Source organism: Anabrus simplex, chromosome 1 (assembly GCF_040414725.1).
Source record: "Anabrus simplex isolate iqAnaSimp1 chromosome 1, ASM4041472v1, whole genome shotgun sequence".
Classification (NCBI taxonomy): domain Eukaryota; kingdom Metazoa; phylum Arthropoda; class Insecta; order Orthoptera; family Tettigoniidae; genus Anabrus; species Anabrus simplex.
In genome coordinates, this window is record NC_090265.1 from 188,285,456 (window position 1) to 188,311,048 (window position 25,593).

The 25,593-nt window shown below is 39.5% G+C and overlaps 1 protein-coding gene across 2 annotated transcripts in view; it reads left to right on the plus strand.

Moving 5' to 3' along the window:
- LOC136863836 (tubulin epsilon chain) overlaps positions 1 to 25,593 on the plus strand; it is a 168,447-nt gene that overhangs the window by 62,241 nt on the left and 80,613 nt on the right. For both annotated transcript variants that reach the window (XM_067140174.2, XM_067140180.2), the window contains one exon: positions 15,380 to 15,500. In XM_067140174.2, the coding sequence (XP_066996275.2) occupies positions 15,380 to 15,500 (121 nt within the window). The remainder of the gene's footprint in view (positions 1 to 15,379; positions 15,501 to 25,593) is intronic.

The following is a 25,593-nucleotide window of genomic DNA, read 5'->3' on the forward strand; positions in this document are numbered from 1 at the left end:
GGACTTCAAATTGGAAGGAATAGTTTAGCAATCGCCGGCATTGGAGGTATTTGCCCAGCCGCGATGTGCCATAGGTTGTGAGATGTGTCTTGGGAGGACAGGTGTCCCCATATAAAATTAACGGCAGTACGAAAGTCAAGGTACGGTCCCGAATACCGTGTTGTCCCGACCAATATAAAGCAGATCTTAGTGGTTCATAACGGGATTTAACATATGTGACTAAATTCTAAAGAGTGGAAATTAAAATATCATCTTTCCATTTTTAATAATAATAATAAAAATAATCATACTCCAAGTGAATCTTGTCTTAAATCAAGTGCTTAGTGCCAAGATAAATCGGAATTGTAAAAGGTGTTATGCGTTAAACATATTAAGAGTGAACTACCGTGTAACAGGCGAAATTAATTTTTTTTAAATAATAATAATAAATAAAAACTAAGCTACTTTTTTTTTTTTTTGAAGAATTTACTTTTTTTATATTTTGGACATAATAATGATGTTGGGAGTTGAAATGAAAAATTTGAGATTTTTAACTAATAATAATAATAATAAAAAATAAAATATTTGAAGAAGGAGAAGAAGAATAACCAAAGAAGCTACCTTTTTTTTTAAATTTTTGATGAAAATAATAAGAGCGAGAAGTTGAAGTATTATAGCGAGGATGATTACGGGTTACGATAATCACGATTTCCACTATTAATAATAATGTTAATAATAATAATAATAACGAAAAGTTGAAGGAGAGTACTTGCAATAGTAATTTGAGAATAATAAGTATGATGAAAGGAAATTAAGATATTTAATGGGCGATGATTCATTGTTACGAATGTAATAGTAATAATAATAATAATAGTAATAATAATAATAAAAATATTTATGTGGAAGCTGATCATTATATTGTGCGGATAAATTAGGAGGAAGAACGACCCTTCGTTTGAAACGTCGGCAAGGGTTGGCATATAATCATCCCGGATGACAAATGATAATAATCAAATACAGGATTATAATTGAAATTAATGATAATAATAAAATTAATTGATGGTAGTCAAAGACTATGATAATGATCAGATAAAGAATGGTAATGATATTATTTAATAATCGTAGGAGGATATGCTAGGGACAGTCATCCTGTGTCGAACTGCTCCGAACCAGATGTTGGGTTTTCACGGGGAGATTGTTAGCAGTAGATACGTAAATAACCCACGGACGGCACAGGTCTTCAGGGTCAGAGCATAGTAATGAACCTTTCCGTACGTCTTGTCGTATTGACAAGTGTAAATATTGAAATAGGCTTTGAGTTAATGAACTCTACCTGGTGTGTTTGTGAATCTGGAAATAATAGGCTAGAGTTTGTCCGTATTATAAATTCCCGTTTTTTTTTCGAGGCGATAACATTTTCCAAGGTGAGTGTCCGGCTCACCAGAATGTACATACCGGAAGTGTCTCATGTCCAAACGGAACGAGGAGACGACAGTAAAAAGTTACTGTCATGCCCTCGTTTCCGAAAGAAGATCTCCAGCGGTGAAACGTCCAATCATACGGATGTGAATTCGATCCCCAGTAACCAATTGGGGCGAATTCACCAGATGTTTTACACTACCAGAGTAGTGAGGTAAAATCCAAGTATTATGTCATTTATTTTTCAGGATTAAAGTGTCCCAATGTAAAATTGTCATCATGTGTAGTATGCAAAATAAGTGAATAAATTGCTCCTCATTGCAATTTAAATAGGAAACAGTTTCCATATCTTTTCATTGTAGTTAGTCCAGTCTGCCCATGGAATTTAAGTTGTCACTTCCCAGTCCTATTGTGGAGTCAAAAATTTGTATCCATGAATGAGTCGTCCCCCGTAACCTTAAATTTGCATGCCCCGTTCATCCCTGTGTTCATTTGATGCGCCGATATATATTTTTTTGATTTTCTTTATATAAATTTTTTTATCGTTTTCGAACTTATCACCCCTGAGATAAATGCTAGTCTGGGACTCAGGAGGTGAGCGGGTGCAATAGACAGCAGGAATATTTTCGTGATGGATAGTCGTATTGTAAAGATACGTGGAAAAGGTATTGTCGGCAAATTTTCAACGGGTTCTCGTCGATATTGTGATACCAATTTTAAGTTAATGCTTATTAAACACTCGGAAATTTAAAGTAATTGTGCAGCCGCAAGAAAATACGGCATAGGCCTAACTAAAGCCAATATTTGGCGGTAGCGTGAAGACAAAGAGCTAAAAAAAAATGCGTACTGTACAAAAAGTGCATTCAGTGGTCCGCAACAAGGACGCTTTAAAGAAGTCGAAGATGAAATTGTGAGGTTTGTGCACAAAAATCGCAAGGGCGGAATGCCATACCGTGGCGCAATAAACTTGTTCGTTGACTTTCAACGTCCGCGATTAGGCCTATACATCGCTAGGCGGAAAGCGAGATGTGCGTGTAGCGGTAGCCGGTTATACAGTATCTGATGCTGAGTAAAAGTAACAGTTTTATAGACAGCAAGAATAATGGAACCGCATGGAATAGGTATTGCAGGCAAATTTTCAACGGGTTCTCTTCGGTATTATTATGCCAATTATAAGTTAGTGGTCATTAAACCCGCAGAAATAAAGAATAATTGTGCAGCCGCAAAAAAAATTACGGCCTGACGAAAGCCAATGTTCGGCGTCTAAAAATAGTCTGAAATGCGTAGGCCTACTGTACAACAAAGGCATTCATATGATTTTACAAAATACTTGTTGAGCCTGATTTAAATTTTTTGAAGGAAAAAGTGGGGTTCATCTTGGATTCGTAGAAATACGGTACTGTTTTTTCAGAATTAAATTAAACGTACACTTTCACATAGTATCGGATTTCGAAAAATAAAAAGTAAGCCGTAGTGTGTATCATCTGCGGAAACGCAAGTTTTGAACAAGCAGATTGCCGTTTCATACCGAATTTTAATGTGTATGGGTTTTTTCAACTTTTATACAAAAATCGGGTATAACGACAATCTGCTATAGCGAGTAAATTTTTCCCTCTTATGAATTCTCGGTATAACAGACTTCTACTGTAAGTCAATTCTTAAGAACTCACCTAGTATTAGATCCGTTAGTTATTGTTGTTTTTAGAGGCGGAACTACGAGGTTTATTTTTTTTTCTCATGTCAGAAGCATATTTAGTCATACAGTTAAAAATAAAATAATAATTAAACTATTTACAAAAATTAACAGACAAAGGAAATTGACTAAATTTACTGTACATCTAGATGGTGTTTTTCCAAACTGAGCCACACCTAGGGCGTTGTCATCAGCAAGCGTTAAATCTTGCTCTGAGCATGAAAATGGGCAGAGAGGACATTGATACATATGGTTCACTGTTTGTTCTTCACCACAGTCGCACTACGAGGTGCCCTGTTATATCCGTTGCAGGATCTATATAACTTCAAAGTACCATTATGAGTTACAGTATTGACAGATGTTTTCAGAAAATGTATTTTTACATTGTACCAGCAAGTCTACACATTGTTCCAGAACCTCATTTTTTGAAAAAGTATGTGATTTTCTTCTGAACAGATCCAGACACAAAAGCTCGTTCCATATAGTCACCAACCATTGCACATGAATTTAAAACAGATTCTGGCACATCACTTCATGACACAAGAAAATCTTGAAGGCTAACGTGCCATGTTCGTTGCCTGCTGAAGAGTCAAGCTCTGTCGATCACAATCATTTTGGGGATTGTCTTCCTCATCCTCCTCATCACATGGATCTCTATAATTCATAATGTCCTCCACAATTTCCTCATTGGTGATTTCTTTGTGGACTATTACATCATTATCTACATTGATGTAGTCGGTAAGACTTAGCGTAGATGGCACATCCAACGTTGTACACAAACGCTTCCAATTCTCTTTGGTTTCCACATCATTCAACACTTCACTTTCTGCGACGTCTTATGTTAAAACCACACCAGCTTTTATAAAGCAGTTTGTGATGATGTCTGCATTCAGGGATTTCCATGCAGCATTAAACATCTGCATTGCTCCCAGTATGTTGATGTTAACGTCAGAATTTGTGGCAACGTTGCACAGCATTCGACGGACCACACGAGCTCAGTAATGCCGCTTTACTGCATGAATTATACCCTGATCCAGCCGCTGCAGAATTGAAGTTGTATTTGGAGGCAAAAGTAAAACTTTTACATGCACCAAATGACAAGGGACACAATTATGAGAAGAGCATTTGTCCAGTAATAGAAGAATTCTCCTCTTTTCGGCCTTCATCCGACGTTCCAAGTCCAACAACCACTCTTTGAATAGCACAGATGTCATCCATACCTTAGAGTTGTGCCTGTATTCACAGGGCAGATGTTGCACCCCCTTGAAGCACCTTGGCTTCCCAAACTTCCCAATTCGACGGACCACACGGCTTCAGTTTGTCCGTCCCTGTGGAATTAGTGCACAAAAGGGCCGTGATACATTCTTTTGAACGTTTGTCCCCAAAACACTTATTTTCCTTGTAATCAAGGGTTTTGTTCGGCATTAGTTTATATAATAACACAGTTTCGTGTGCATTATAAATGTCTGCCAGCGAATATTCCTTCAAGGCATCCATTAGAGTCTCCAGCAGCCGCCATGAAGACGCAACTTCCTTCGGGGGATTGTTAGCTTCACCATTTATAATTTTGTGGGATATGCCATATCTCTCCCGGAACCTATGAAGCCAACCAGCACTACCCATAAACTCAGGTGGCCCAAGCGAACATGCGAAAGATCGCGCAAGCTCACATAACAGTGGGCCATTTATTAGAATATTTTTACTCCGCATTTTCACAAACCATGTATAGACGGTCCACCTCCTTGTAGTCGGCTGTTCTGATCTTCTTACGCTGTGGACCTAGGGCATCAGCATCAATGTTTTCCTCTATCTTACTTTTCTGTTTTAAAAAAGTGGAAAGTGTTGACGGGCTAATGCCATACTTCTTCGCTACTTGTCCTTTCTTTCCACCTTTCTCTACTTCCGCAAGTATTTTACGTTTTTCACTCACGAAAACTGCTGTCACTTCTGCTTATCCATTTGCGATGATATGAACTTATTTATTTAATGAAATGCACACAAACTTTGCAAGTTTAATGATATAACCTTAACAGAAACACATTGTTTTGTGAATTAAATACGAAGAAGAAACATGCAGTGCATGATGCGACGAAAGTGTCGCGTTCATTGGGGTGTATTACAAACATTCGATCTTACTCAGCCAATAGTGTGACGTCTTACATTGGTTGATGGGCGAAGCCTATTGGTTACACAAAGCGTAGCATTCATTGGTGGATTGCAAACTTGGCGCTCCTACTCAGCAAATAGAGTGACATCTTACAGTGGATCATGTTTGTAACCGTACGTATGTACGATCCCCGTGTTTTTAGGTTAGGAAATTTTCGTATATAGTTTGTAAGGTTAAAATCATGTAATTTTGTTTATTTACCATGTAAAAACGTAATATTATAAGAAGAATATATAGTTAGGGAATATTGCATATGTTCATCATTATATTTTGTATAAATTTCCGTTTGGGTAAGAGTCTATAAATATGGCCTAGCCGTAAGGATTGTGCAACCGGGAAAACTGCGACTATATCGGGAAGGACGGTTGAAGTCAGTTGGATGTGTTGCAACAAGTGGCTTGAAAACACGGGGTATGGCAGGTTGTATCGGTTGAAGAATTGGAGTGAATCAATGTGGACATACATGAGTGGACGGTCTATGTCACATCATATACTCGATAGCCAATGCGAGGGCTTTGTTTTGAGCGAGGTTTGGGTTGACAGAGTGACGCGGGAAGAAGTGCCGGTGTGAGCGTTGCTACCAGTGAACTTTTCAGGACGCTATAACCACGTGTAGCAAGCATATATAAGTGTGTACGCGTGTGCGGCGAGTGATTCTGATTCTGATTCTGATTCTCATTCTCATTCTCATTCTGTTTCTGACTCTGATGCTGATACTGTGTGTTTCTCATGTTGTACTGGTCTGCGGGAGCGACGTATTTGCGCAGTTTGCTATACGATCTGCTATTGTTCGGAGTATCTGTTACGGAGTGAACATGGTATAATCTCAACGATTTACCGGCTTTGCAGTGGACTTTCTGTAAAAGAAAGTGTTTGTTTGGAACTTGTCACCCAAGTATGCAGCTTCAGTTGATGGAGAATTTTGCTGTTTGCTTGCCTTCGGACATGTAACGCTTTCTGTCCAGCCAGCAATTGGAAAGAATTCAAGACGTCGACGAAGAAGTGTAAATAGGGTTAGGGATGCTCGTCGTAAAGAAGGTTGCATCCATATGTAGAGAAATAGTCGTCGTACTTTTCTCTACCAGATTAGGATTCATGGTAACAGTGGAGTGCAGTGGGGCTCTTACCTGGAGGTATGTTAAAAGTATAATGATGTTCTATTTTTTAGTGATGATTTTAATGATGTGTAATTTGCCTTTGTAGACGGCAAACGAGTAAATCTCGTGAAGAGATGGTTTTATTGGGTAGTATTGTGTATATTAGCTCTATGTAAACGGCAAGCACTAAGTGGGTTGCATAATGATGTTCTAGCTTTTATTAGTGATTTTAATGATGTGTAATTTGCCTTTGTAGACGGCAAACGAGTAAATCTCGTGAAGAGATGATTTTATTGGGTAGTATTGTGTATATTAGCTCTATGTAAACAGCAAGCACTAAGTGGGTTGCATAAGTGTTTATTTTTGTTGGTGTTTGTCACATATGAGTTCTTATTCTGGGAGTAAAGTCATAGAATCAAACTTAAAGTGAGTCTTTAGTCAGTGGAGTGAGGCTGAACCTGGCATGTTACCCAAATTTAATTTCAGGGGTTATATAGCAACAGGTAAGGTTATAAAGTAAGTCTGGACCCTCTTCAGCCTGATGACCGTCGCCTTGGGAGAGGGAGTGGCTCGTTGCTCTACATAATTAAATATTCCTGCAATTGTTTTGCAGGTGGCGCCCATTATCCTTGTTATTTACACTTAGTTGAGTCAACATTTATCTGTTCAGTATTTTAATAGTTTGCAGTAGTTGCATGTTCGAAGCATATTGGTTACACAAAAGTGATTGCCTTCTCGATCGTGTACGGTGCATACTGTATATGGAAAATGGCGATCATATCGTCTGAATAACGAAATAATGTAACAAGAAAAATGTTGGTCATAAAACAGGATGAATTGTGTTTTAATTTGAGAAAATATGGTCAAATTGGTAAAGAAAAGAGCTCAATTTTAATTCATTAAACTGAAACTATGAAATTCATTCAAATGAAATATTTTAACAGACAACAAATAGGGAAAAAGGAAAGGAACAAAAAAACTTTTTGTTATTCTGAATATTTCGTTATACTGGTGTTCGTTACAGCGGAATTCTACTGTAATCTTTCACTTTTGTTGTTCATAGTTTACATGGATCATCTGCTGACAGATATAAAGTGGCAAGGAGGGATTTAGTTAGTTGGAAATGTAGTAAGCAGTTTGGGCTATGCTGACAACTTGGTCTTAACACACTGCGGACCGGTCCCGAGAAATCTCGTGTTTGCCTAGCCGAGCATTGCTGACCGGTCCCGAGTTATCTCGTGTTAGCAGCAGACCCAGCAGACTGAACTTTAGTGCTATCTTTTGAGATATACGGGAACTATTTGGAGGTCAGGGGTGATAGAACTCTGTTATGTATGGTTCTACACAATCGATAGTCGCATTTCTTTTCGAGTATTCTTCATATCATAAGATTTTCTTTGCATTTCCTGACAACTTGTTTACAAAGTTCGAAGAGCCATGCAAGATGCCAGCGCCCAGGGATCGCACGTGTTTAGACAAAGATGAAATTATTCGCGAATTATGTGCTGATACAGGCTCCGAATATCTAAGTGATGCTGAATATTTAGAGTTCGATGATGAAATATCTTCTAACGGAAATGTTTCAAGTGATGACGAGGATATAGTCTTATCTTCAAGGTGTGAAACACTCATAGCGCAGAACGAGTCTGATAATTGTGTTGCGGGTGTAAACATTCTAAATATTGTAAAGAATGTAGTGTTTTCTGACAACTGGGTTATAGGCAACAGTGAACCTAGGCTATAGGATTTTGAAGGTGCTGCTGGTAAAAAGGTATGGTCTAATGAATCTGGAAACATAGGACAAGTAGCAGGACTTATGATTGGTGAGGAATATTTTCAGTATGTAGCTGGAAAGACAAACTTATACTATGAGCAGAATTCACATTCTCATAACGTATCCCCTAAAACACTAAAGTGGACTAATGTCACTATCAGGGAAATTAAAAAAAATATTGCTCTGTGTATATTGATAGGGCAGGTGAAGAAATCATGTCTGGAAGATTACTGGCCAACCGATCCCCTAAAAAAAATCCATATTTCCGAAAACTATGAGCCGAAATAAATTTCAAGAAATACCCTGCATTTCAACATCTATTCAGGAAGGCCACTAGAAAAATACACAGTAGTCCTTCAAAAGATAGTGAAGTTCTGACAGTTTATTTGAATGCATGCACTCCAGCTTAGAGGTAGTTAGAAAGTGGCCGGGAACAGGGCTGTGCATGGGGTGAAGTGCACCCGGTCCGCAATGTGTTAATGACAGATTGTGCCGAAAGTCTGCAGTCTAATATCTTGGAACTTGAAAATTGGTGTAATGAGTATGGTATGAAAATCAGCCTTTCTAAGACTAAATTGATGTTGGTAGGTAAGAAATTCAAGAGAATGTAATGTCAGATTGGGGATACAAAGCTGGACCAGGTAAATAATTTCAAGTATTTAGGTTGTGTGTTCTCCTAGGATGGTACTATAGTAAGTGGCTTTAAATCAAGGTGCAGTAAAGCTGATGCTGTGAGCTCTCAGTTACGATCAACACTACTTTGTAAGTAGGAAGTCAGCTCCTGCACAAAACCATCTTGCATCAATCTGTTTTCAGACCAACTTTGCTTTATGGGAGTGAAAGCTGAGTGGACTCAGGATGCCTTATTCATAAGTTAGAAGTAACGGACATGAAAGTAGCGAGAACGATTGCTGGTACAAACAGGTGGGAACAGTGGCAGGAGGGTACTCAGAATGATAAGATAAAGGATAAGTTAGGATTGAATTCATTGGAGGAAACTTTACGTATAAACCAGCTTCAGTGGTAAGGTCGTGTAAGGCGAATAGAAGAAGATAGTTACCTAGGAGAATAACAGACTCTGTTATGGAGTGTAAGAGAAGTAGAGGGGGGACAAAGATGATGACGATGGTTAGACTTGGTTTATAACAATTTAAAGATGAGAGGTATAGAACTAAATGAGGACCCAGAACTGTTGAGGATTGTGGTGGGGTTTAGTAAATTCACAGAGGCTTGCAAACTGAACGCTAAAAGGCATAAAGGTCTATAGTGAAGACGTATGTATGTATGATTTTCACATGTATTGAAAACGGGAAGTTTGAGAAAGATAAGAACATAACCAAAGGATAAACATTGCCACAGTCTAGTGCAGTGATTCTTTTCGATCTAGGATCCCGTTGGACTTGAAAGGGGAATTCACAGACCCTCAGATTAATTCTATTGAAAATAAGCTTCTGTGTTTCACCATCATTATCACATCCCCTTATCCAGCTGCAGCCTGGTTGGTACAGTTATGGTACTTTTCCACCTTCCTCTCTCACTATTCTTCTTCTAAAATTCTGTTCCATTCCAGATTCCTTCTTTGTATACTGGTCTTGATCAAGTCTGTCCATCTTGTTCTGGGTCTCCTTGCTCTTTTCCTGAAACTTAGCCTCCATCATCTGTTTCGGTATCCTTTCCTCCTACATTACACGCCCAAACCAGTTTAGTCTGTTCTTCTCATTTCTGCCATTCAACTTATTCTACTCCAATTTCCTTCTTGACATCTTCATTTGAGTAGTTTGTATCTCTCTTCTTGCTACGGCTCAGGTCTCTTTTGCATATGTCACTATGGGATATAGTACATCATGTGCATCATTTCCTTGGTACCTTCTTCTTTCAAACTGGAATCCATACATTCAGGTACAACGCATTGAACCCATTTGCTAATCTCTATATCCATTTGAAACTGCCCACTATTTCAAGGTTCTAGCCTCCATTATTTTTCATTTCCATATTCTTACCTTATGTTATTTCCATCATCTTGCTCTTCTCCACACTAAATTTCATTCCGGACTTTTCAATTTTCTATTTCCATATGTGTCCAGTTGTTCTTGTACTTTCTTAGTATTAATTTCCCACCCCACAATGTCATCAGCAAATAGCTTTCATCTGTCTTTCACCAAATGTTTGCGTTGACTCCTTCACAGTTTTATCCATTACCATTATAAATAATAGTGTTGACAGCACACTTCCCTGTCTTGGCTCACTAACATCCCCAAACTTGGGTCCGGACATAGCTTAAACATTTGCCATAGATTGCATGTAAAATTCCATCGATAATTTGCCAACTCCCTTTCTTACTGTTGTTTTCCTTACCTTTTCCGTGGGTACACTATCATAAGCACCTTTACTATAACGAGAAATTACTTTCTACTCTCCAGAACAAATCAAACCAGGCGAGTTAGCCGTGCGGTTAGGGGTGCGCAGGTGTGAGCTTGCATCTGGGAGATAGTGGGTTCGAACTCCATTGTCGGTAGCCCTGAAGATGGTTTTCCATGGTTTCCCATTTCCACGCCAGGTAATTGCTGGGACTGTACCTTACCGAAGGCCACGGCCGCTTTCTTCCCATTCCTAGGGCTTTCCTATCCCGTTGGTGCCATAAGACATATCTGTAACGGTGCGACATAAAGCAAATAGGAAAAAAAAAAGAACAAATCAGGCTGCTTTTCATTGGATTTTTTTCAGTTTTTTTTTGAATCGAGTAATCCTGGTGAGAGTCCCATACACTGGAACCATATTAATAATTGGGGTGTTATTACCAGAGACTTATATGCTCTGTTTTAAACATCCTTACTACAACCCCTAAATACTTTTTTAACCATGTGAAGAGATCTGTATCCTCTTTTAACAACCTCGTTAATATGATTACCCCATTGAAGATCATTTATTATAATAACACCTAGGTACTTAGTGTTCCACATAAGATACTATCGTTAGGTGCTATCACAGTAATTAAACGTTAGAGGACTTTTCCTCTTGGTGAAACTTACAACCTGACTTTTCATCCCATTCATCATTGTACCATTATCCGCTGTTCATCCAACAATATTGTCTAGGTCCCCCTGCAGTTGCTCATAGTCCTGCAACTAACTACTTTATACAGTATAAGAGCCAGTCCCGGGGTGTAGGGGTAGCGAGCCTGCCTCTTACCCGGAGGCTCCGGGTTTGATTCCTGGCGAGGTCAGGGATTTTTACCTGGATCTGAGTGCTGGTTCAAGGTCCACTTAGCCTACGTGATTAGAATTGAGGAGCTATTTGATAGTGAGCCACAATAACCACAGCCAGAATAGCACAACCAAGTCACTCTGTTGGTGAGAATAATTAACACAGTTATCGTCCTCGGCCGCTACTCATTTCTAAGAATACCTTTTTCTCCTGCAGTTCTTCTTAAATTCTGTTGCTCTGTGAAAATGTCGCTGATGACTGATCAAGCCAATCTTCGCATGAAACATGCGGCCACACAGGTTACATCTAAAGGTGGGAAGAGGACACAGCTGGATCTGATGTAGTTTCCACTTTTCTTGGGTTTCAATTTCTTGTTTGCGACATGCCTGCTCAAACAGTAAAACACCTTCTGCAGTAGCTTTGTGCCAAAGAACACGGTTTTGTGCAATTGTTGTCCAGGTGTTAGCATTTATGTTAGTGCTATTTATAGTCTTCTAAGCTGGCCTTTATAACATATCAAAAGAGCACCTTGATGCCTTTTGCCATGACCAATCTCATCATAGAGAAGTTGTTTATGCTATCATTCATACGCTGGACGTGACCAGCTTATTTAAGCCGATGAGTGATGATGGAGGCTTCTATGCTGTTCATGAGCACCTTGTCAAGAACTGCCACGTTACTTACACTGTGTGATCAGAAGTATCCGGACACCCCCAAAAACATACGTTTTTCATCTTAGGTGCATTGTGCTGCCACCTACTGCCAGGTACTCCATAGCAGCAACCTCAGTATTCATTCAACATCATGAGAGAGCAGAATGGGGCGCACCGCGAAACTCACGGACTTCAAACGTGGTCAGGTGATTGAGTGTCACTTGTATCAGAAGTCTGTACGCGAGATTTACACACTCCTAAACATCCCTAGGTCCACTGTTTCTGATGTGATAGTGAAGTGGAAACGTGAAGGGACACATACAGCACGAAAGCGTACAGGCCGACCTCGTCTGTTGACTGACAGAGACCGCCGACAGTTGAAGAGGGTCGTCAAGTGTAATAGGCAGGCGTCTATCCAGATCATCACACAGGAATTCCAAACTTCATCACGATCCACTCCAAGTACTATGACAGTTCGGCGGGAGATGAGAAAACCTGGATTTCATGCTCGAGTGGCTGCCCGTAAGCCACACATCACGCAGGTCAGTGCCAAATGAAGCCTCGCTTGGTGTAAGGAGCGTAAACATTGGACGATTGAACAGTGGAAAAACGTGTTGAGTGATGAATCACGGTACACAATGTGGCAATCCGATAGCAGGGTGTGGGTATGGCGAATGCTCGATGAGCGTCATCTGCCAGCATGTGTAGTGCCAACAGTAAAATTCGGAGGCGGTGGTGTTATGGTGTGGTCGTGCTTTTCATGGAGGGGGCTTGCACCCCTTGTTGTTTTGCATGGCACTATCACAGTACAGGCCTACATTGATGTTTTAAGCACCTTCTTGCTTTCCACTGTTGAAGAGCACTTCGGGGATGGCGACTGCATCTGTCAACATGATCGAGCACCTGTTCATAATGCATGGCCTGTGGCGGAGTGGTTACATGACAATAACATCCCTGTAATGGACTGGCCTGCACAGAGTCCCAACCTGAATCCTATAGAACACTTTTGGGATGTTTTGGAACTCCGACTTTGTGCCAGGCCTCACCGATCGACATCGCTACCTCTCCTCAGTGCAGCGCTCCATGAAGAATGGGCTGCCATTCCCCAAGCAACCTTCTTGCACCTTATTGAACGTATGCCTGCGAGATTGGAAGCTGTCATCAAGGCTAAGAGTGGGCCAACACCATATTGAATTCCAGCATTACCGATGGAGGGTGCCACGAACTTGTACGTCATGTTCAGCCAGGTGTCCGAATACTTTTGATCACATAGTGTACACAGTTTTTGCTGATGGAAGCATTCCAGTTTCTTTATGTCACGACGGTAAAGTGTCCAGGTTTCACATCCATATAGTAATTTTTTTTTTACTACAGCTCGGTACACCATGAGTTTGGTACATATTTTGAGATCCTTATGCAAACATAATCTGCATGAGCAGAGCGTATTCTATTTTCTGCATCTTTTTCTGAGTTGCAGTATGTAGTTAGAATACCTACCAAGGTAGGTGAATTGGCCTACCTGTTCAAGAGGTGTTCCTGCTATGGTGATATTTAGTTCAGGGACAGTACCACCTGGTGCCGGCTGTACAAGTACTTTAGTCTTATGGGTGTTGATGGTCAAACCAAATCGTTCATAAGCTTCCTTAAAACAGTTGATGGATATTTGAAGATCCTCAGATGTATAGGCAGGTAGCATATTGAAGCTCCATTATGCGAGTTTATTAATTAATCTCTGAGAACGGAGCCTGGTCAGTCTGCCATCATACTGAAACTAAATTTCCACTACTATATGGTCGATAGTAGAAGTCTCGTGAATCATGGCTGCCAAGTACAGGTTGAAAAGGGTGGGGGCAAGGATGCAGCTTTGCTTAAGCCCATTTATGATAGGGAATTCTTCTGATAGCTCATTCAGGTAATGGACTCGTCCAACCGTTCCATCATGAAGAGCCAGGATTATGCTTACAAACCAGCCAGGACAGCCAAAGTGCCATAATACCATCCACATAGCTTCTCTGGGAACAGAATTTGTTGTTCTCTGCATTTCTCTCGGATTTGTCTAACACAAAAGATCATGTCAATGGTACCTCTTGAGGCACGAAACTCACATTGAGACTCGGACAGTACCATTTCAGAGACAGTCTGCAGATGGTTCAACAGAATCTTTGCCAGAACTTTTCCTTTTATGGATAGTAGGGAAATGCCAGTATAATTGCCACAGATACCTCGGTCATCTTATTTAAAAACGGTTACTATGGTGGCATTTTTCATGTCGGCAGGCATCTTCTGTGTTTCCCAATTTACAAGAATTAGAGAGAAAATCCTGGTCTTCAAAGAATAACTTTGAATAAGTTCCAGAGGGATGTTATCTGGTCCGGGAGATTTTCTTGGTTTCATAATTTTGAGAGCTTTGGTAAATTCATGGAAGGTTGGTTGTGCTACCATCCACAGTTGCAGAGAATGTTGTGGCAAGTATTGGAGGAAGTCTTCAGCAACAGTTGTGCTTCGATTTAAAAGTAGGGTGAGGCGTTTTTTCCAACGTCTTAATATGTCTTGACTGTCTGTAAGGATGGCGTTATTATCAACGGCTTTCAGCACACCTAATGAAAAGTGAGAGGGTCAAGAAAGGTCCTTTAGTTTGTTGTAGAAATTCCGAAGGTCTGTCGTATTGGACAAATTCTGGATTACCTTGGCATTCTGTTGCCACCCAAAATGTTCTAATGATTTCCCATACAATAATGCTCCATATGTAATAATCTAGGGGAGTCTGGCCTAGTGAGTTAGGTGTCCACATGTTTGGTATGATATGTTCATGCTACACCTGTTTACTTAGTTTTGTATAAATACATTTCATTGTTCATAAGATTTAGTTCTATTCTGTACTGCCTCTGTATCCTCAAGTACCTTACAACCCTGTAATGAATTGTATACATCAACTCATTTGAGAGACTGGTAGATGCTTGCAAGTATCGTTTCTGGACTTGTGGCACCCAAGAGGCAGGCAGTAGGGTTAAAGAGAGGATGAAGTACTACAGTTGTTTAGGTTTTCAATAGTTCGGCTGTTTCTGGAAACTTTACAACAAATCAAACCATTCTTATAATCAACAACTCCTTTCTTTTTTAAATTGAAAATGATTTTAAAAAGTGCCCAAAATGTTTTATTGAAGAGGGAATAATGTGAGGAGCATGAAAGGCTGAAAAATATATTTTAAAACTTGTGTGGGTAAAGTATGGGAGTAAATACAGCTGAAGTTGTACAAATCAAGAAATTCTGTAGATTGCTTACTGTGTTGTACTTAGCCTTTTATTCCTCTTCAAACTTGTATTAATAAAAATGTGTGCCCTTATAAACTTGGTTCAAAGATAACTCTTCTTTTTTTCTCTCTTTTTCCCTAGGCTGGTGACTTGTGTTTATCCAGGTGGCATTGAGGACGTCATCACTGCTCCATATAACGTTATACTTTCCATGAAGGAACTCACAGACCATGCAAGTTGTGTCCTGCCTGTTGATAATAAAGTGAGACCTATATGCTACCCTTTCTTTTTACTCAAGGTCTTGATCTAATTATTGGGAAACTAAGTTCAAATCTGATGCTGAGACCTCTGTGGCTACTTAACTAATGTGTGTCTATCAATCCTTCTTTTGATCTGAATAGAAGGTTGAAGAAACACTGGATATTGTAGGGACTACTTGATGAATTAACCCTTTGAACCCCAAGAGTAAAAATTATTTTAATAAATTTTGTATTTGTGCTGTTCTATACTAATTGGTCACATTCAAATGCATTTTTGCCATTTTCAAAAAAAATTCCCTCCTAGACTTGGATTTTTGAACACGTTGCTTCAGAGCTACATTGGGGCTCAGTGGTAATTCGAAGACAAAATAAACTGAAAATTTAAATTTTCTACTCTACTTTATTAAGACATTACACAGTACTAGAAACATTACAGTATCATAATTAAGACATTACACAGTACAAGAAACATTAAAATATCATAATAACATGTTTCAGAACACTGGATGATGGGAGAAACGTCACATTACTTTAACAACTTTCCTTTACAAGCACGATCATTCCAGTAACAAATACAGTACACGAGTAAGGCCTACTTGGTATGGAACAGAGTGAAGCAATTTTTTTCCTGCCTGTTAAGTCATCAGCCCAGAGGCAGATTGGATCCTCAAACAGCACCACCAGAGGCTATGCAGCTATAGGAAAACCACAAAAACCAATGATGAGGTGTGAGGGAGTTTGCCATTGCTGCAGTTAGGCACAAGTTTACATTACATTTTGCACATACTGCTTGAGTGAGTCCACCTGGGGAAAATTTGCATCTAGCTTTACCAGAGTATCCCGGCCAGTGTTCAGACCCGTCGTACCGAATGTCATCATTTGGGCGGACTGCAAATGTTCGCCTTTTAGTGGGTTCATTGAGTGCTTCACTGGGGCGACGTTTTGTACCTTTCCCCTGCCCTGATCTCGTAAGCGCACTTGCAATATTTGCCTGGAATTTTGCCATCGAATATTGACATTTGTTACGTTGTTGAGCCTGATGTCTACGGTACAATAACCATCCATTCATAACAGCAACACTAATACACCAGTATATAATTCTAGTGTACCACTTCACTGATCTCAAATCAATTCTGTACAATTCCTGAAGCATACCAGCCAAATCTACCCCTCCCATGAAGAAGTTATACTCTTTTGTAACACTGAGGCAATCTATTTCCATGGTTACTTTTTGTGATGCATTCCATCTGTTACATTTCCCTACTGGATCAATTGCAGCATCTGATATAAAATTCACTGCTTTTCTGTCATACCATCTTATAAGTGCCACATTACTGTCCTTTTCCACACGCCAGTCGTAGTTGCCTCTTCCAGAGCGTTTTAATTCAGCTTCAGACTTCAGGGGACACTTGCCCATCCTGTCATTCCGTATTGTGCCCACACATAATAATCTCCCTTTCTTTCAGTGCAATGGCAAGTTGAAGAGAAGAAAACCAGTTTTTGTGTTCAGGAAGCTCATATGTGAGAGCCACAACTATGCTTGACGAAATACGGCTGTTTCATCTTCTGAGTCCTCAAAATCTGACAATTAATCTATTTCAGAATTCAGAATTCCATCTGATAACTGTTCAAGAATATCAAGAAGGTTCTTTTCATTCCTTATTTGTGTTGGTTTAATCTTGGCTGTTGGCATAAAACATGTATAAAATGGAATTACAATCCGGTTGGTAAAAGTTAGGTTAGAATGATTTGTTTATACTTAACCCCAATGTAGCTTGAGAGCAACACCATTTTCTAATCAAATATATTCACTAGCTATCATACATATTCCAGTTTATCATGGAACATAATCTTACAACAGTACATTAAGTTGACAAATACACCAATATAAAAAGTTAACTCACCATTAACTGTTCTGAAACGTGATTTTGTAACACTGGTGGTACTAGATCACAGCCAGCTTATTCACTTCACATATTAAACACACACACTGTCACCTAGATCAGTGTTGTAAGTGGCATCTGTAGTCATTTTATGAAAACAATGCAACAATGCAACAATGGGGTTGAAGGGACCAGTATAAATAAAAACTGGTGAGGTGTCCTTGAAATACACGTTGCTTAGGAGCAACACTGGTAGCGAAAGGGTTAAAAATAATCTCTTCACGCTCGTGTTTAGTAACACTAATCATCAGTGTTAAGGCATCAAGTCTTTATAGTCTGATGTTGTGGTTATCTAATTTGAGTCCTGTTGGCAGAGAAAATTTTCCCTGTGGGAATGTTGGCCAGCAGGATAGGAAAGGTGGTGATGTACAATTTCTAACCACTAGATTTCTTGCCAAAAGAATGGGTTCATTTCCAAATGTCTCACAGTATTCATACAGAGTTAGGATATAATGACATTGTCGATAGTGATTTGTCTGTCGGATGGAGACATTAAGCCTTAACGATGTCCCTTGGTGTTATTGGACAGGAGTGGGCTATGTGCTGACATCAGGTTTCATCCTCCCCTTATCCCATCATCATTATCATCATCACCACCACCACCACCACCACCACCACCACCACCACATACGTCTTGGTAGTGACAAGATCAGTAAGTCTGTTGTGCATGCAATGATCGAAGCTTTCGTTGGTACCGGTAATCACCCATATATTGATATGGAAAGTGAGTATAAGTAATATTTAATATACGTGCTTTCAATATTTAACAGGATAAACTACGGTAGTGGGTGAAAAGTTCAAGACGTTGATATTGTGTGTTAGTGAAATTGCGTTTTTTAGGTTACCTAGTTTTGTCATAGAAAATAACAGAGAATAGATATTTCTCTGCGACCTGAGTCACGGCCAGCTGGACTCCCTATATGGCACGATGTCTGGAGCTGGAATCCAGTGTGACTCTGTGGATTTGAATTCAGCGTCTATGGAACATGGCCACAATATCACAGACGTGGAGTGCACGCATGATACATGCAAATAGTAGTATTGAGCAAAATGCGAAAACAAATTTGAGGCTTGATATTACTCAACAAATTATGGAGGATATTACAGATGTTGATTCCCATAGGGAATTTAAAATATTTGTCCCGAATGAGTAAATTTAAAATACCAGTATAATGGTCCGTTATTGGACATTATAAATTTTCCAGCTAACTCATTCTTGGTTACCTGCGTTTCGCCCTCGTGTGCTAAGTTAGGCTCATCAGTTGGGACTTAGCACACCACCCAAGACGCAAGGCTAGTGCATACTGTGGAGGCCACTGCATAGGCTACTTGAAGCCACCAGCAGTGCCAATGCACTATGAGAGCTATGTCTCATTTCCAAAAATTGATGCCTGCCTGGCCATCAGATAATACAGATGTTGATTCCCATAGGGAATTTAAAATATTTGTCCCGAATGAGTAAATTTATAATACCAGTATAATGGTCCGTTATTGGACATTATAAATTTTCCAGCTAACTCATTCTTGGTTGCCTGCGTTTTGCCCTCGTGTCCTAAGTTAGGCTCATCAGTTGGGACTTAGCACACCACCCAAGATGCAAGGCTAGTGCATACTGTGGAGGCCACTGCATAGGCTACTTGAAGCCACCATGAGTTAGCTGGAAAATTTATAATGTCCAATAACGGACCATTATACTGGTATTATAAATTTACTCATTCGGGACAAATATTTTAAATTCCCTATGGGAATCAACATCTGTATTATCTGATGGCCAGGCAGGCATCAATTTTTGGAAATGAGACATAGCTCTCATAGTGCATTGGCACTGCTGGTGACTTCAAGTAGCCTATGCAGTGGCCTCCACAGTATGCACTAGCCTTGCGTCTTGGGTGGTGTGCTAAGTCCCAACTGATGAGCCTAACTTAGCACACGAGGGCGAAACGCAGGCAACCAAGAATGAGTTAGCTGGAAAATTTATAATGTCCAATAACGGACCATTATACTGGTATTATAAATTTACTCATTCGGGACAAATATTTTAAATTCCCTATGGGAATCAACATCTGTATTATCTGATGGCCAGGCAGGCATCAATTTTTGGAAATGAGACATAGCTCTCATAGTGCATTGGCACTGCTGGTGGCTTCAAGTAGCCTATGCAGTGGCCTCCACAGTATGCACTAGCCTTGCGTCTTGGGTGGTGTGCTAAGTCCCAACTGATGAGCCTAACTTAGCACACGAGGGCGAAATGCAGGTAACCAAGAATGAGTTAGCTGGAAAATTTACAATGTCCAATAACGGACCATTATACTGGTATTATGGAGGATATGTTAAAAGAGGAAGAACAACTGGAAATCGCCAGGGGCCTGTTGAAAAGTATTCTTGCAATTCAGCAGAAAAATATGAAGATGGAAATTCAGCAAGGTTTAAAGAAATTGGAGGAAGCCCTAGATGCGGGATCTATGCACAGAAAAGCTTGGAAAGCAACTAGAGCATTAATGCAAAAGGATTTGCCTGTTCAAGAGAAAGTAGAACAGAGCACCACAAACAGAAACGTAGAACAGGATAACTGGGAAATGGTGTTATCCAAGAAGAAGAAGAGGGAACAGAGGCAGAAGAAGGCAGATGAAGATGAAGGTACTCAACCTGAACCAGTACCAGTATCTCAAACTGTTAAAAAGAACGAGCAACGGAAACGTTCAACTATAAGAAGCCGCCCAGAAGCCGTACTTATTAAACCGATGAATGGCAAGACTTTCGCAGATGTGGTGAACGATATCCGCAGCAAGGTGAACCCGGAAGATAGTGGCGCTGGTATTAGATCGATCCGGAAAACTATATCTAGAGCGGTTCTTCTTGAATATAATAAGGCCACAGAAAAGGAGAATAGAGAAAATTTTAATAAATCACTTAAAGGCGCTCTTGGACATGATCACAATTAAAATAAAAATCTTTAAGGTTCCACCTTGTTCAATACAAATACACTGTTGTTAGATGACTTTTTACAACATATATTTTATTGCAGTACTAGTTTCGGCGCTCTATTAAGGCACCATCATCAGCTGTGCAATAAGTAGAGAAAACTTGAAGATACAACAATACAAAACAACATACTGATATACTTAACTCCTTAATTTCTATCTAATGGTAAGTTTAAAACTCTAAGTTACAAGCAAGATAACCCTTGTGAGTCGAAATTGTAAAATCTCATGAGTTGTCCTTAAAATTCTGTGATGGCTATAATTTTTTATATTCGTAAAATTCAAGTTCAACAACATTCCTAAAATCATGAAATTAAAGCTGAATCAAGTCCTAAAATGCTAAAATGTTCATTTCACAGATGCATTAGTTGCCATGTGTTGGATAAAAACTCGTCGTATTCATTAAATTACCAGACTGTGCCGTCTTCCGATGTTTGTTGATATGTGGAAGCTTAGTTCTTATGTTGTTTCTAGTGGTTGGAACTGATTATTTGCCCTGATGTTATTAAGCGGGCATAGCCTCTCAGTTCAATAACCCTGTAATGATGAAAGTCCTCTGTTAATAGAAAAGCTAGATAAAGATATTAGGAACCTGATTGAATCAAAATGTTATTGAAGTTGACTCACCTCAACGGTTATGTACTTTGCGCGGCGTCTGCAGCACGACGAGTGTGTCTGCTCGTGTCGAGTGCGATGTGATGAAGCGCTAAGGAAGGGGAAGTAGGGGCGGCAAGGGGAATGTTTCTGGAATGTTGGCAATGTAGGAGAAAGTCCGGGGGGCGTTGCGGACGAAGACAGTAGAATGAGAAACTGTTGCGTAGGGTTCGAAAGACTGACGAATTCTCTGGAATTCTTAGCTTGTCGAGTAACAGAATCAAGCAATCGTATAATACTTTGGGTTTCTCGGAAATTTCATTCAAATTTAGGTTAGCATTATAATACTGGTCTAGATGTATTAGACACGCTTCTTAACGTCAAGCCTCGGCCCCTTGGATAGTGTTTCCATTATTTCAAGATCGTGATTTATGTCTGTGAATTTATGCTTATATTCATGGACGTGTTGGCCTACGGCTGAAAATCTATTGTATTTCACAGCATTGAGGTGTTCTTGATATCTAACATTAAAGCTGCGCCCAGTTTGCCCTATATATCCGCTCCCACAGTCTTTGCATTCGAACCTGTATACACCTGATTTAGAGTATGGGTTGACCTTATTAACAGCTGACGCATTATACAAAATTTCAGTACTTCTGTTATCCGTTTTGAACACAATCCTAATGTTACGTTTCTTAAAAATGTTCGTAACTTTATAAACTTCTTTGTTGAACGTAAAGGTTGCGATTTCTTTTGATTCAAGTTTATCTTCAGTCAGGGTTGTGGGGGGCGATATTTAAATTTACTTATTATCCGCTCTATGAAATTCCCTTTAAAGCCATTAGCCTTAGCCATAGCTCGAATAATGTTCAGTTCCTTGTCCAAGTCTCGCTTGGACATTGGTACGCTAAACGCACTATTAACCAGGCTGTTATAGGTCGCACGTTTATGAGCTGCAGGGTGTGTAGAGTCTTGTCGTATTGTAACTGAAGTTTGTGTGGGCTTCCTGTAAATGCTAAATGAAAATGAAGAGGGATGTCTATTAATCTTTAAGTCTAGATAATTAATGGATTTATCTATTTCAGATTCCAAAGTAAATTTCATATCAATATCGATTGTATTGAGATTATTCAGAGTGTTAGAGGCGTCAGATATGCGTTCATCCAGAATAACAAAGGCATCGTCTACGTACGTGGACCAAAATACAATATTCTTAAATTTGTCATTGTTAATTATTTGTGTATCTTCTAAAAAATCTAGATAAATCTCTGCCAAGATCCCTGAGGCCGGTGACCCCATTGCGAGGCCATCCTGTTTATAAATGATCTGATCAAATGTGAAGTAGTTGTTGTTGACCAATAACTTTAACAACGCCATAAGTCTTCGATTTCGAAATTGCTTAGGTGACTATATTTCTTCAAATTCCTAACAATGATAGGAAGCAATTTTGAAGTTTTAATGTTAGGAAACATATTCACTATATCAAAAGGATGCATTGTGAGGTGATCTTGTAATCAAAATTTACCTAGTTCTTTTATCAATTCTACGGAATTCTTAATGGGTTTATTTGCAGTGAATCTGTAATGTTGTTTTAGGAATTTTTGGATATACTGCGCCAGTTTATAAAGGGGGCTAGGTCTGTAATTTATAATTGGCCTGATGGGGACATCGGCCTTGTGGATTTTTGGCAGCGCTTTAGCGGTTGGTAGGCCAGGGTTCATGCTAATTAATTTTTGCTTTTCGAATTCGTTAAAGAGGAAAGACGATTTCTTTAGTGTTAGTTTCAATTGCTTCTGCAACAGTTGAGTCGGGTCTTTCTTAATAATAGAAAAAGAGTCGTCGTTAAAAAAGTTTTTTGTTTTTTTGGATGTAATCTGCTTTATGCATGATAACGGTAACATTGCCCTTATCAGCTTTAGTGACAATAAGCTCTTAGTTTTTTCTTTTCTTTTTAAGTCCTAATATTTGTTTTCTATCCTTAAAAGAACCTTTAGAAAAAATTATTATTATTATTATTATTATTATTATTATTATTATTATTATTAACCATTTTGTTAAGCTGTTTTTTTACTTCTATTTATTCTGGCCTCATCTTGCAAGCATGTGTCAATTTTCCGAGCGCGATTTCTGCCTCTATGATAAGATTTTTAGTTACTTTAGCTTGATTAAATTTCGGCCAATTATGTTTGGGACCTTTCTCGAGAATGCATCTTTCCTCTTTGTTCAAGTCAACCTTGGAAAGGTTAATGACTGGGACGTGAAACTGTTTTAATGGATCTCTGCTATGTGTCGAATTGGTTCTCTGGATCGGGGAAGAGGATTGGATTCTGCCTGTTATTGCATCCTTCCTTAACATTTCTAGTTTTTTCACCAATGTTGATTGTTTATTTGCAAGTATGTTAGATAGTTTAACCTGAACTTTATTTTGGAACAGATTCCATTGTGCAGTGGAAAGCGATATTGTAGCATTGAGGTGAGCCTCATATAATTGCTGATTCAAAAAGGTTTTCTTTTTGTGAAGAAATTTTAACTCGTTATTTAGCCAGAGTTTTTTCGACTTTAGCCACGTTTTGCTTTGATGTGGCACCCCTGGGTCCCTTTTTAGAACGCTTTTTAAGAAATTTGGAGTCAAGTCATATGCTATACATTGTCTAATTAATTTAATTTAATTTAATTTAATAAATTTAATATCTTTACCAAGTTTTCCTCCTCTGCGAACCATGTGACCTTGCCGCGGTGGGGAGGCTTGCGTGTCCCAATGATGCAGATAGCCGAGCCACAGGTGCAACCATATTGGATGGGTATCTGTTGAGAGACCAGACTAACGAATGGTTCATCGAAAGGGGGGTAGCAGCCTTTCAGTAGTTGCAAGGGCGGCAGTCTAGATGAATGACTGATACGGCCTTGTAATAATACTCAACATGGCTTAGCTGTGTTGATACTGCTACACGGCTGAAAATAACGGGAAACTACAGCCGTAACTACCTCCCGAGGACATGCAGCTCTCTCTGTATGAATGATGTACTGATGATGGCTTCCTCCCGGGTAAAATATTCCGGAGGTAAACTAGTCCCCCATTCGGATCTCCGGGTGGGGACTACACGAGAGGGGGCGATCATCAGGAAGATGGATACTGACATTCTGCGAGTCGGAGCGTGGAATGTTAGAAGTTTGAATCGTTGTGGTAGGTTAGAGAATCTGAAAAGGGAGATGGATAGGCTAAAGTTAGATGTAGTTGGTATAAGTGAAGTACGTTGGCAGGAAGAACAGGATTTTTGGTCAGTTTAAAATTTACCATGGTAAGTTTAAAAATTACCATTAGATAGAAATTAAGGAGTTAAGTATATCAGTATGTTGTTTTGTATTGTTGTATCTTCAAGTTTTCTCTACTTATTGCGCAGCTGATGATGGTGCCTTAATAGAGCGCCGAAACTAGTACTGCAATAAAATATATGTTGTAAAAAGTCATCTAACAACAGTGTATTTGTATTGAACAAGGTGGAACCTTAAATATTTTTATTTTAATTGTGATCTCAGTTCAATACGGGCAAATAAGATGAAGTTCCTCACGTTTAACTTGGACATGATGGCGAAGTAAAGGTTTTGATGCCTAGAACTACATTGGAAATTCGGGATATGGACAGTGCCACCACTATTTCCGACGTAGAGGAGGGTGTAAGACAAGAATTAGATAGTCTTAATCAAGAATTGAAGGTCTCAATCAAAAATCCGAACACCAGGGGACGAAAACTCGCCATTGTAGAGATAGAAGATAGCGAGGCACGAAAGCTGTTAGACATAGGCAAAATTAAAGTAGGCTGGCTGTACTGCAGAGTAAGACGGTGGGCTGTAGTTCCTCAGTGCTTTAGATGTCTGTCATATGGGCATCAAGCAGGAAACTGTAAAGGATTGGACAGAAGTAAACTCTGCTTTAAGTGCGGGGAAGCTAGTCACAAGGCAGTAGGATGCAAAACGAATCCACGATGCATAATTTGCACAGACATGGGCGTTGAAGAGTCAAAACGACATCATGGTTTTGGCTCAGGCAAGTGTATTGTGTTTCGTGAAGCACTAAAAAAGGCCAAAAAGCAGTAGTGAATGGTACAGATCCTTCAAGCCAATATACACAGGAGTCTAACTGCCAGTGATCTATTGACGCAGGTGGCCTATGAGATAGGAGCAGACATCTTGATTCTTAGCGAACAATATCAAGATAGAGATCAACCAGGTTGGTTTTCAAACAATCTAGGGACAGCTGTGATATAGGTACCAGAACTTGGAAAATACTCAGTTATAAATCAAGGATGTGGAGATGGGTTTGTCTGGGTTCAAGTTGAGAAGGTAATTTTTGTCAGCTGTTATTTTACCCCGATTGAGGCTCTTTCTGACTTCCAGACAAAACTAGATGGGCTTGAAGATACTCTGCAAGGGATGAACACTAACCTAGTTGTTGCTGGTGATTTTAATGCTCAAGCAGTTGAATGGAACATGCCTCAAACAGATTCTAGAGGGCGGCGTACAATGGAGATGGTCGCCAGATTGGGATTAATGGTTATCAACGTCGGTGATGTGACAAC